Source organism: Falco cherrug, chromosome Z (assembly GCF_023634085.1).
Source record: "Falco cherrug isolate bFalChe1 chromosome Z, bFalChe1.pri, whole genome shotgun sequence".
Lineage (NCBI taxonomy): Eukaryota > Metazoa > Chordata > Aves > Falconiformes > Falconidae > Falco > Falco cherrug.
The window spans coordinates 14,211,106-14,222,783 of NC_073720.1; the positions used below are offsets into that span (position 1 = coordinate 14,211,106).

Here is an 11,678-nt window from a genome sequence, read left to right on the forward strand (position 1 = left end):
TACGTGTGAGAGAATCTTGTTTGGGCAGATAGGCCCTGGTTTCTGGAAGAGTTCAGTTCATGGGTTATGGCTTAGCCTAAAGAAAGTTGTCTCCCATACATGTGAGCTTGTGTTGTATAGTTTGACTGCAGACAAAGATTTGCCTCTTTATGTTGCAGTTTAGGAGGCTTCTTAGATACTCTCCTTCAGTTCAGGCTAGCGAGGGCTCTGAGGATAAGGGACCAAGAATGAATCTTGATTTCATATTCTGTGAGAAAGCATTTCAGACAGTTGAGTGAAATTAATGGCTTTAGAGTAGCTTCTGTTACAGGAGCAATGCTGCAGTTTTCTGGACTAGTTGGAGTTTTTCTAGGCATTACATCAAGATGCACAACATTTAACTGTAATCCAGTCCAATTTAATTATCATTTCCAGATTATTGCACATGGGATAGCGGCTGTCTTCCTAACCGTAGACATGGTTGCTTTGCTTGTGGAAGCTGGAGACATTGGAGAACGTTGCATTCACCAAAAATGTTGCTGAATTATAGTGTGATCTGAGATCGGTTTGGGGGAAGAGGGGAAAATGGGGATGGTTGTCAGTAGGCATTCTTCAGATTTTTTGTTTCTCTGCCTGTAAGCATATCAGTCTCTAATAGACAACTATTTTCAGTGATGTATTGATCTCATCTAAGTAGTGATTCCATTTTGAGGGTAGCTGTTGGATGTATAGAGATGTGGTAGGCAGTGCAAAGTCCCACCTTACAAGATGGTAATTGAGCAAAGTTGTCAAAACTATTCCAAGTTTGTGTGCAGCAAAAGGACTAGCAAGTTAATTCAACATTTATACACAGTGAAGGTGTAATGTGAAGAGTGTGTACTTCCTATTGGCAATTAGTAGTGTGTTATTTCAGTAAGGATACCCAACAGTTTTAGCCTTAGCTTTGGGACGTGTAGCTGCTGTTGAGGTATTAAGCTTAAACGTAAGCTTAATGATCATGGTTGTACTTCTTTTCCAGATATGTATTTGCAAGGCAGGTTGAGGTTATAAAATTTTGTTAGTGAATTTAGCTAAACTTGTAAGTATCTAACACATACTGTCTTACTCAGCCAAGTTCAGTGCTTACTCTTAAGACTCTCAACAGAATGAAAACAAAGGTATGAAGAGAAGTGGTGTGAGGGCAACCCCAAGATGATGTGCAGTCCTTAAAAGAACAGAGCAGGTGCCTTTTTTCATCTCCAGTGACAAATTCTGAACACGAAGTAAGATTTCTTCACCACTAACAGGGAATGGAAGAATAAGAATTTCCAAGAATACTGGTGTTTTAGACACTTCTAAGTGAATGAATGAATGAAAATAAGTGTTATAAGTTGTCACACATACATGCACGTGCTTTTTGTCTTTAAAATTAACCTTAAGAAATGGGTTGGACTTGGTCAGAGGTGGTCAAGTTATAATCAATATACACCTGTATAGAGTGCACAATTATATCACCTATTCCAAAGACCATCATCATTCTTTTTCAACTCTTTCCACACACCTCACCTGCTTCTCTCTGCTTCTTGTTTTGAGACTGAAATAAGATTTTAAACACACGGAGGTCTTGACCTGAACTCAGGTTTTCCCTGCATTGTCTTTTCGGTGTGTATGGAGCCAGTTTGAAAAACTTGATTCAGTCTTCCCTTTGTTGCAGCTGTTTTCATACATTGCTTTTGCATAGTTTTATTTGCTTTCATTTTTCCCCCCCATTCTTCTTTTATGTTCATATGTTTTCTGTGTGTTCAGATTCTTACTTTCCTGTGGTCATAAAATATATATTTGCTGTTTCCTCTTGAACAGATTTAAAAAATATAGAAAATCAAGTAGTTAAACTTCGAAGTAAATTTAAATTGGGATCTTATGTTTCCATTACTGGTTTTTGTATGATGCTTTGTAAAGGTTTGTCAACATTACTTCCATATCTGTCTGCATGATCTAAAATGGTATGTACTGTCATTAGTGTAGAGAAATTTCTATGAAACATAGACTAAGCACAAGTTTCTTGACGAGGGCAAGGCTGCAGCTAAAAACAGTTCTATAGTGCGTATCTTCCAACAGTTGTAGTCTTGAAAACACTTGAGTTTTCAAGAGAGGATCTTGATAGGTATATGAATAATGACAGCAAGAGGTATAAATTTTACTGTGTTCACTGTTAGGTTCTTTCTTTTAAAATTTTATTTTTAAATACTTGTGGTATTTATATTTTTTCCACATTTGCACTGCCTCCATATGAATAACTCTTCACAGTTTCAGCAGAATGTTCATCTCCAAATGTATTAGCAAAACAACAGGTAATTTCTAGTTATGTTCCTCCCTTGTTCTTGTGAAAGCTTGTAGTCATTCAGATGCAGACCACTACACTGGACATGCTTCCAGACCTGTGCAACTACTCTTCTTAGTGCCGCTGTCCTGGGTCGACATCCCACTTTATCCACCAGTTGTGGCTAATAGAGCTGTCATGGCTAACAGAACTCCCTGTAAGCTATGGATGGTGTCCATACAGAAAATATTGTTTGTACTAGAAAAAGTTATGCTGTTGGGAGGAGACAATTGTATTTTGAAGGTGGTCTTAAAAAGCAGAAATACAGTTTCTAGATAATAATTATGTGGAACATTTCCTCTTTTTTCCACCCTTAGGATTTGCATTTATACAACACCCAAGCTTAATGTTCGAACAGGAAGTGAAGACTCTGTACAACAGCATTCTTTCAGATAAGAACTGTTCAGTAAACTTAAAAATCCAGGTTTTAAAAAACCTCCAGACCTACTTGCAGGAGGAAGATACACGTATGCAGCAGGCAGACAGAGACTGTAAGTATGGAGTTCTGTGCTAATGAAGCGTGCAAAACGCCACTCTTGCATACAATACTATATATATGAATGAGTCACTGAAGTTTGTTACCAGATCAGTAATATTGTACCCAAAGTATCTTAGAGTAATTTTCTAAGATATTTCTAAGATATTCTAATATACATAATTTGTTATATGTATAGGTGTATAGATACACATCATAGGTATACTATTTACTATCAAGATGTGTAAATCCTGGAAGCAATCCAGAATATGTAATTGCTGTAATGATGGTAGTAATACCTTTTGCCAAAATCTCCTCTGAGGTTAATTTGGACATAGAAAATAATAAATACAACATTAGAAAATTTTAAAATGAAAAAAACTTTATTAAGGAACAAGACTTCAACTAAAGTCATGTCTCTTTATTTTTTTAATGTGTATTTGCCATCAGACTGTTGTTGTATGTTTGATGAGATTATAAACCCATTCTAAGTTGGCTGAAATGTGTGTGTATTGTAAAGCTTAAAGATAAACATGTATCAAGTAAAGGCAAAGTAAATGATTATACTGTGGTGAGTGTGTTGTTGCTTTTGTCCTTTTTACAGGGAAAAAAGTAGCAAAACAGGAAGACCTGAAAGAAATGGGTGATATTTCCTCAGGGATGAGTAGTTCCATCATGCAGCTATATCTCAAACAGGTCCTTGAGGCTTTCTTTCATACCCAGTCCAGTGTACGCCACTTTGCTCTAAATGTCATTGCACTGACGTTAAACCAGGGTCTCATCCATCCTGTTCAGGTATGGTAGGCTTCTATGATGGGATTTTTTGTTATTGAGGTTTTCACACTTACAACATAAATTTCCAGTTTACTCTTTCAGCTGAGTTACTGTAATACCTTATTGTAACAATGGGCCTTTACAGAAAGCATATTTTGATATCTGTTTTATGTTGTTTAGCCAGTGAGATTCCAAATGCTGTGTTTTCTAGTTTTGGATCAAGATGTAAAAGCCTAGCCAGTGCCTAAAGAGCAAGTACAAATGTACATTGGGGTGTATTCCTGTTACAAATTTCAGGTGAATGCCAAGTTGTTTTCCTCATTTGATTCTTTATCCTGGAAAATGTGTCAGCTTGCCTTCACCTCAGTCCCCATGCCCTCCAAGTACTATGGAATTCCCCAGTCAATGTCAGAACTTCAGTCATCATCTCCATTATTCTTTGCTTATGTAATGGTTTTACAATTATTTTTTATACTGCAGCTATTGTGCATGTTCGCTCATAAGTGGTGGTGGCTGGGGGTTTTTTGTGGTTTTTTTTTTTTAATGGTATTTTTTGTAGTGTAAATTGACTTTTAGAGTTTGAGAGAAAGGGAATTACTACCTGAAACCTCACATAACTTCTCTCATTTATAATGCTGGTCTCGTGCGTATTTTGTACTATTTTCTTGCAAAAAGTAGTCAGGTAGTAAGTTACATAGAGCTTCCTATTCTAGTTTCTGCAGTAGTCAGTATAACAAGAACAATAGTGTGGTAGGAGAACCAAGACTTGGACAGAGGAGGCACGATGACTATGAGTAATCATTTTGTTTGTTTTTCAAGTGTGTGCCGTACTTAATTGCTATGGGCACAGATCCAGAGCCCTCTATGCGAAACAAAGCTGACCAGCAGTTGGTGGAAATAGACAAAAAATATGCTGGATTCATTCATGTAAGTAACTCTAATTTAAGATTTTACAAAGTACTGTTACATTCTGTAGTGGTTTAAGACCTTGAATATGCCTTCATTACAGAAAGGGAGTATAAGGTAACCAACTATAATTATAAACAGTTGTAAAGATGATCTTGACTCTTTCCCCTGTTTGGAGATTTCTGTTATTATAAATAGAAAGGATATAATAATCTGAAGTGTCTCTTCTAGTCCAGAATTTCCTTTAGTTTATAATTCATGAGCATATTTTCCTCACTAATAACACTTTCAGAGCATTCATTTGCTAAGACATAAGCAGTTCCATAATGCATAGCAGTGATTTTCCTTTTGTCAGTGGACTAGGAGAAAACACCTTGTAAAAATAGAAGTCCTTAGTGTGTATGTATTAGAATGTTAAGGTATCAAGGGTTTATAAATTGTAATCAAAGCAGAAGAAGCATAGGAAGCTGTTTAGATCTGAGGGTTCTTGCTGGAAGGAAAATCTGAGGGCTGAGTGAGGACTCGTGCAGTTGTGGCATAGTGCCAGTAGCTCTGCTTAAGATCTGAAACTGAGCTGCAACACCCTCTTCCCTTTTTTCAGAAGGCCCCAGCCTAGGTTCAGTGTGTGTAATACGATGTGCAACTTCTCATATCTGCTTGTATTCCACTGCACTTGGAGCATTGTGCTGTTGATAGCATCCAAACAGATGCCTAATCCTGGAGGTGAAGGCTAGGAAATGAATTTTGCTATGTAGGCAGATGGGATTTATGACAGTGTATAGATGAAGAGACAACTTTGCTGAACAGCAGCAGAGGTGGTATGAGGAGAGTTGTATGTGCAGCCTAACTAGAGATTCAGTTTGTTGTGAAAGTAGAGCAGGAGACTTGAAGTAAGTAAAAATCAGCTGGAAATTACAGGCTAAATGCAAAAAACCCCACCCCATTAGTCCTGTTATACAGACTCCGTTGTTGGTTTAACTACAAGAGAAGCATATACCTTTGGTAAAATATTTTCATGTTTGAAAACATCTCAGTGTTGAAAATTGTTAGAATTGGAATACCTGGCTGTAGTACATAAATAGATTAGCTGCACGTGTCTAATAGCATTTACAGTAAAAGCAGTTCACCAGACATTCTGATCTCTGCCACAAGTTCTGTTCTAATCCATTTGCCAACTCAAAAGGTAGTAAGTATTGCCTCAGTGCATAATTAGAAGTTAAACTTCGGATAAGCATCCATTTAAAAGGAGTAAGTTTTACTGCTTTGAAAGCAATGGTTTAAATAAAAATAAATACATCTCTGTTTCAGATGAAAGCAGTGGCTGGTATGAAGATGTCTTACCAAGTACAACAGGCAATTAATACCTGCCCAAAAGATCCTGTAAGAGGTTTCAGACATGATGAATCATCCAGTGCATTGTGTTCACACCTATACTCCATGATCCGAGGGAACCGTCAACACAGACGAGCATTTCTAATTTCTTTACTCAACCTCTTTGATGACACTGCAGTAAGCATCACATTTCCTTCATTTAAAAATAAATTAAAATACAGCATTACAAGCTTCAATTCTCCTTTTACAATGTATTTTTGTGAATCAGTTATTGATAGCTTTATTTCCCTAGTGTACTTGTTTTGCTTTGTAATGTGAGTATGTAAATACTTCCTATTTAATAGAATGCATTTGTTACTTTTCCATCATTCCGTACCTTTCTATACCCAGTTTGGACTGATCAGAAATAATGTATCTTCAGGTATGAATAAATTTTGAAAATATACATGTTGTTCAGAGTGGGCTTGGAGGGGTATGTAGAGTAAAATTTGTGATCGTCTTTTTGCTCTAGGCTGTTAGGAACACAGGATAAGTGTATAAATCTAAGATATTTGTATGTGTATTTAGATGTACCTTTTTTTTTTTTTTAACTTCCAGAAAACAGAGGTGAATATGCTCTTGTACATAGCAGACAATCTAGCCTGTTTTCCTTATCAAACGCAGGAAGAGCCACTGTTTATAATGCATCATATAGACATTACACTATCAGTTTCTGGTAGCAACCTACTACAGTCATTTAAAGAGGTATGTGCATTTATATGTTGGTATATATGTTGCCACTATAATATAAGCTTCTCTGTAATTTGGGCAATTTTTCAGTGAATATAGAACCATAAATATGATGCAGACCAGTAGCATTACTTTGTAACCAGTAGTTAAATACAAGCAACCCCTTCTGTTCTGGCCTGCATCTGGTAGACACTAGTGAAAAACTTCCCTTGTATTGCTGCTTGCATTATTAAAAAAGAATGATGAATTTTGAGATCAAACCTGTGTCGTTCCCTGGTCTGGCTGAATAATAATTAATTACATACATCTGGAAGCACATGAATCCAAAATCATCATGAAATAGTAGTTCATTGTTGTTTGTGTAATTTTAATAATAAAATCCAGTTGGCTGTTTATTTTGTTGTCCGGTAGCTGATGGCAGTTGCATGTGTATCACCTGACATACTTTTGTTGTTTATTGCAAAAAAAAAGTGCACAGTGTGTCTTTTCTTAAGGCAGCATGTAAGATCCTGAATCATGGTATAATATCTGTTGTTGTGGCAATACACGTCTATGTACGAAAAGCAAAGGCCTCTGCTGGTTAAAGACTTCAGTGTCTTCATTTTCTGGACAGTTTTAACAGTAGACAGTGGAAACTGTCAGGCAGCAAACCTGTTTCTAAAATCTCCAATCTGACAAGTGCAAGTCAGAGTTGATGCCTGGAAAGTACACTGCTTTGAATTCTCATCCTACCAAAGGCAATTTTTAATCTGCTAGAAGGAGACAGTATATTCTACAGACTGAGGCCCAGCACGTAGCACCCAGCACAGAAAGAATGAGATCCTGTTTAGGACCGTTTTGAGTTCTGTGTTATGAAAAATCATACCATGTGTCGTAATAACGCACATGTGAAAATCTGTAGCTCTCCAAGTAGTAAACTGATCGTTATTAATGCTGTGTATGATCACTTGAGGGTTTCTCTGGTCAGCAGTGTAATTAGTATCATAGAATTTTAAGGATTAAAACCAACATGGACTAGTCTGTACCAGAGCGCATGTGGAAAACTGTGACACACCGAAATGATATCCAGGTGAAACTAAACCAGAATTTTCTTCCTGAGTTACGGTGTTTGGCCTTCTACTGCGTTTTTCTGTCACTGTTAATGAACTTGAGCAGTCTCTTAAGAATAACATGCCAGTGGAGTACTTGTTGCTTCAGCTCCTTCTGTACCCACCTTGCAAAAAATGTGGCCTTTGGATCAATTTTTCAGCATCTTTTTGCCATAAATAATTTTAATTTTTAATATCAAGTCATAATTTGATAACATTGTTCAAGGAATTCTTGCTAATTTAAGTCAGTAATGATTACTTACTGTAATTCTGGAATGTGTTTTAACCTCTCTGTCTTGCAGTCTATGGTGAAAGACAAAAAAAAGGAAAGAAAACCTTCATCGGATGAGGAGACTGAGAGTGACAGTAACAGCGGTAGTGAGAGTGAAAGTGAGGAGGAAGCTTCTAAGCCTCGGAGGTTACGAAAACGAGTAGACTCTGATTCAGATTCTGATGAAGAAAATGATATAAATGCTGTGATGAAATGTTTACCAGAAAACTCGGCTCCTTTGATTGAATTTGCAAATGTCTCCCAAGGCATATTATTACTTTTGATGCTGAAACAGCATTTGAAGAACCTCTGTGGATTCTCTGATAGGTAAGCATATTTACATAACAGGCCATCTTGTTCTCTAGTGGGTTCTTTGTAAGGATTAAGTTTGGAAGGTTTTGTTGAAAGTTGATTGTAATGTTGTTTAAGCAATAGCTTTGTTTAAGAAAAAAACCCATAAACATGGTTAAGTTGAATGTAATGAAACTTCAGCTTAGAAAAAGCAAATACTTCATTTTCTACCAGGATGTCTATTGTATATGGAATGATAAAATATACTTGCGTGGAAGATTTTAAAAGCCTTTCCTTGAAATTACTTTGGACTGTCCTTAAAAGCTGTTCCATTTTGTTTTCTTTTCACAGTAAAATTCAGAAATATTCTCCATCTGAATCTGCAAAAGTTTATGATAAAGCGATAAACAGGAAGACAGGAGTGCATTTCCATCCAAAACAAACGCTAGATTTTCTGCGGAGTGATATGGCTAATTCCAAGATCACTGAAGAAGTGAAGAGGAGTATAGTAAAACAGTACTTAGATGTAAGTAAAGTGACCTTGCAGAAAACCTGTGATCCTTTCAAACTAGGTAACGCACTATGAACTTGAAAGTAGATGCTAATGTATTGGATGAACATTTCAAAATGTTACGTTTCTGGTAAGTTTGTATGATATACTGATAACTCATCACTTCTTTTCAGGATGCTTAGCAGGACTGTCTTTCAAAGACTTCTAGTAAGTTTAAACACAATGGAAATTAATTTCAGCTAAAGGTTTTTTATCTTTATGGAGTATTTTCTAATTGCTGGTACCCATCTTGTGTATCAAGTATCAGAGACTAGACCTAGTGTATTTACTCAGTACCCTCTGCCACCGTGTCTAAATATCAGTTAGACAAAACTTGCAATTTTGGAAGCACAGGGGAAAAGAAAACGTTTACATATCTAATAAAAAAAGAGAGAAAAGTAAGAAGTTTGTAGAACAAAACATAACCTGTTCAAGTTTGAAATTGTCTGCCATTTGTTTTACCATTGTTTTATCAATTTTCAAAGCTACAGTGTGGACTAATCTGGGTTTTTTAATAGTTCAAGCTCCTTATGGAACATTTGGATCCTGATGAAGAGGAGGAAGATGGAGAGGTGTCAGCTAGCACAAATGCTCGGAACAAAGCAATTACCTCGCTGCTTGGAGGAGGCAGCCCTAAAAACAATGCAGCTGAGACAGAGGACGATGAAAGTGATGGGGAGGATAGAGGAGGAGGCACTTCAGGGGTGAGGCGGAGGAGGAGTCAACGTATTTCGCAGCGTATTACGTAAAACGATTTTTATGTGCTTATAAATGTCAGTCTATTATATTAAATGTACACCAAGTAATGTAATCCACATGAAAGAAAGCATTTTGTAGATAGAGATTCTCTACTTAACCGTTTATACAACTTTTGTAGAAAGTTTAACAGAAAAGACAATAAAAAAAAAAAAACCAAACTAGAAAATGAGATCTATCCCGTATAAAAAGTTATTAATTTTTCTTTGGAATGTACTGTGTGTTATCCTTTTTATTGTTGCCAAGTTTTTATGTAGCTTTATGATTCATGTGTATATATAATTTTATATATCAATAAGAGATAAAGACACGGGTACAAATTAAGAGTATGTGGTTTTACAAGGATATGTTAACCCCTTGGCGCTGGCGGTCGCGGTGCGTCTCATTGCCGGCAATGGAATGTGTGCCGGGAAATCCCAACTCCCGGCGTCAAGGGATTAAAAGCAATAAAAGCAATAATTTCACTAAAGTTCTTTTGTGTAACACTTGGTCTTTTTTCCCCCCAATGTTTTAGTCATTGAGAAGGTCAAAACGAAATTCAGACTCTACGGAGTTGGCAGCACAGATGAATGAAAGTGTTGATGTCATGGATGTCATCGCTATTTGCTGTCCAAAGTACAAAGACCGACCACAAATTGCAAGAGTAGTACAGAAAACCAGCAATGGCTTCAGTGTTCAGTGGATGGCAGGCTCCTACAGTGGCTCCTGGACTGAGGCTAAGCGCCGTGATGGCCGCAAACTGGTGCCTTGGGTAGACACTATTAAAGAGTCAGACATTATTTACAAAAAAATTGCTCTAACGAGTGCTAATAAGCTGACTAATAAAGTTGTGCAGACTTTACGATCGCTGTATGCCGCCAAGGATGGAACTTCCAGCTAATGAATTTGTACATGCAGCCAAATTTACAGGAATTGAAATAACAGAAAAACTTGAAATATCAACTTTCTGGCAAAAAAAATAAATCAGTTAAATGAAGAGTAAGAATGGAACCTGGGACGCGGGGAAAAAAGAAGGAAATGTTTGGTAAACATTTTTGTGGGAGCTTCCTTCGCTGTTGTGCAGCAGAAACTTCTCAGTTCATTTTTACTCCCACTGTATTATAGTTTAACAAAAAAATTGTTTATATCTTGAAAAAAAAACTTTCTGTTTAAAAAAAATAAACAAGTGAATGTTGGAAATTAGTCTGTTAATGTTCTTAATAAAGTGTTCTTGGAGTTTAACCTAGCAGCGGATGGCTTTCTTTAGCTTAGCCCAGTTTCCAGGGAAGCATTGTTTTTCCAGGCTGTAAAATGGCAGAATCTCCTGGATATATAATTTATTCTGTTGAAGAAAGAAAAGAAAAAAAAAAAAGAAAAAAAAAAAAAAAAGCATGCAGTATCTATGACCTATCTGCAGGAGGAGTTTTTGTAAATGTAGATTTTGATGTATTAGGTCACCCTGAAATAATACGAGAAAAGGGATCCCCAGCAAATCTGGTGGAACAAATACTGCAATAAATTTTTTTACTTCTCTTTGTTACTTGTCTGTTTCCATTTGAATTTCTTATTGTAAAGATCTGTTTAAATCCATTTATATTATTTTGCAGTCTTTTTATGTAAAATTTACTATATCAGTGGTTTTCAAAACAAGACATAAAATATTGTTTATACAGTTTGTATAGGCTGACTTCTGAATAATTGGTATCTTTTTATTTTTATCCCTTAAAGGGTGTAAACACAAGTTAACTCCAGGGGTTTATTGTATCCTGCAATATTTAGTATTAACGATATGATTTAGCACTGTGCCAAACACATTTTCAAGAGTACATTTTGATATAAAAAGAAACTATAGTTTATTCCTTGTATGCTTCAATTTCTTTCTAATGCTGTTCAAATGGTAATTTATGATAGTTTAAATCTGGGGAAAGCTGAATGGCTATTCTGCTTGGGCTAACTGGCCGTGTATGCATTTCTCTGGGTTAGTATAGAGAGGTTTGTGCCAAGAGGAGATAGCTACCAGTATCTGAGGAGTGAATGGGTATGAGTCTGGGTAATAACGCTACATTCCTTCACAAATGAACTTAAAAAAAAAAAGTTTGTATATTAGACTATTTTTTTTACTAATTGAAAGATGTATTCACATTTTGTAAATTGAAAAAATGCTATTGAAAGCTTTCAGAAGTATTTGC

At 36.3% G+C, this 11,678-nt stretch overlaps 1 protein-coding gene across 9 annotated transcripts in view; it reads left to right on the top strand.

Annotated features, from left to right (window-relative positions):
• Window positions 1–11,029, top strand: part of NIPBL (NIPBL cohesin loading factor) — a 152,582-nt gene extending 141,553 nt beyond the window's left edge. For 7 of the 9 annotated variants that reach the window (XM_014283282.3, XM_055698541.1, XM_055698546.1 and 4 more), the window contains 9 exons: window positions 2,656–2,829; window positions 3,418–3,608; window positions 4,407–4,514; window positions 5,802–6,002; window positions 6,423–6,569; window positions 7,945–8,240; window positions 8,556–8,730; window positions 9,273–9,458; window positions 10,025–11,029. In XM_014283282.3, the coding sequence (XP_014138757.3) occupies window positions 2,656–2,829; window positions 3,418–3,608; window positions 4,407–4,514; window positions 5,802–6,002; window positions 6,423–6,569; window positions 7,945–8,240; window positions 8,556–8,730; window positions 9,273–9,458; window positions 10,025–10,390 (1,844 nt within the window). In that variant the 3' untranslated portion in view covers window positions 10,391–11,029. Of the gene's footprint in view, window positions 1–2,655; window positions 2,830–3,417; window positions 3,609–4,406; window positions 4,515–5,801; window positions 6,003–6,422; window positions 6,570–7,944; window positions 8,241–8,555; window positions 8,731–9,272 lie in introns of all 9 variants that reach the window. The other 2 variants (XM_055698542.1, XM_055698543.1) reach the window with 2 other exon arrangements.
• The last annotated feature ends 649 nt before the right edge of the window (window positions 11,030–11,678 follow it).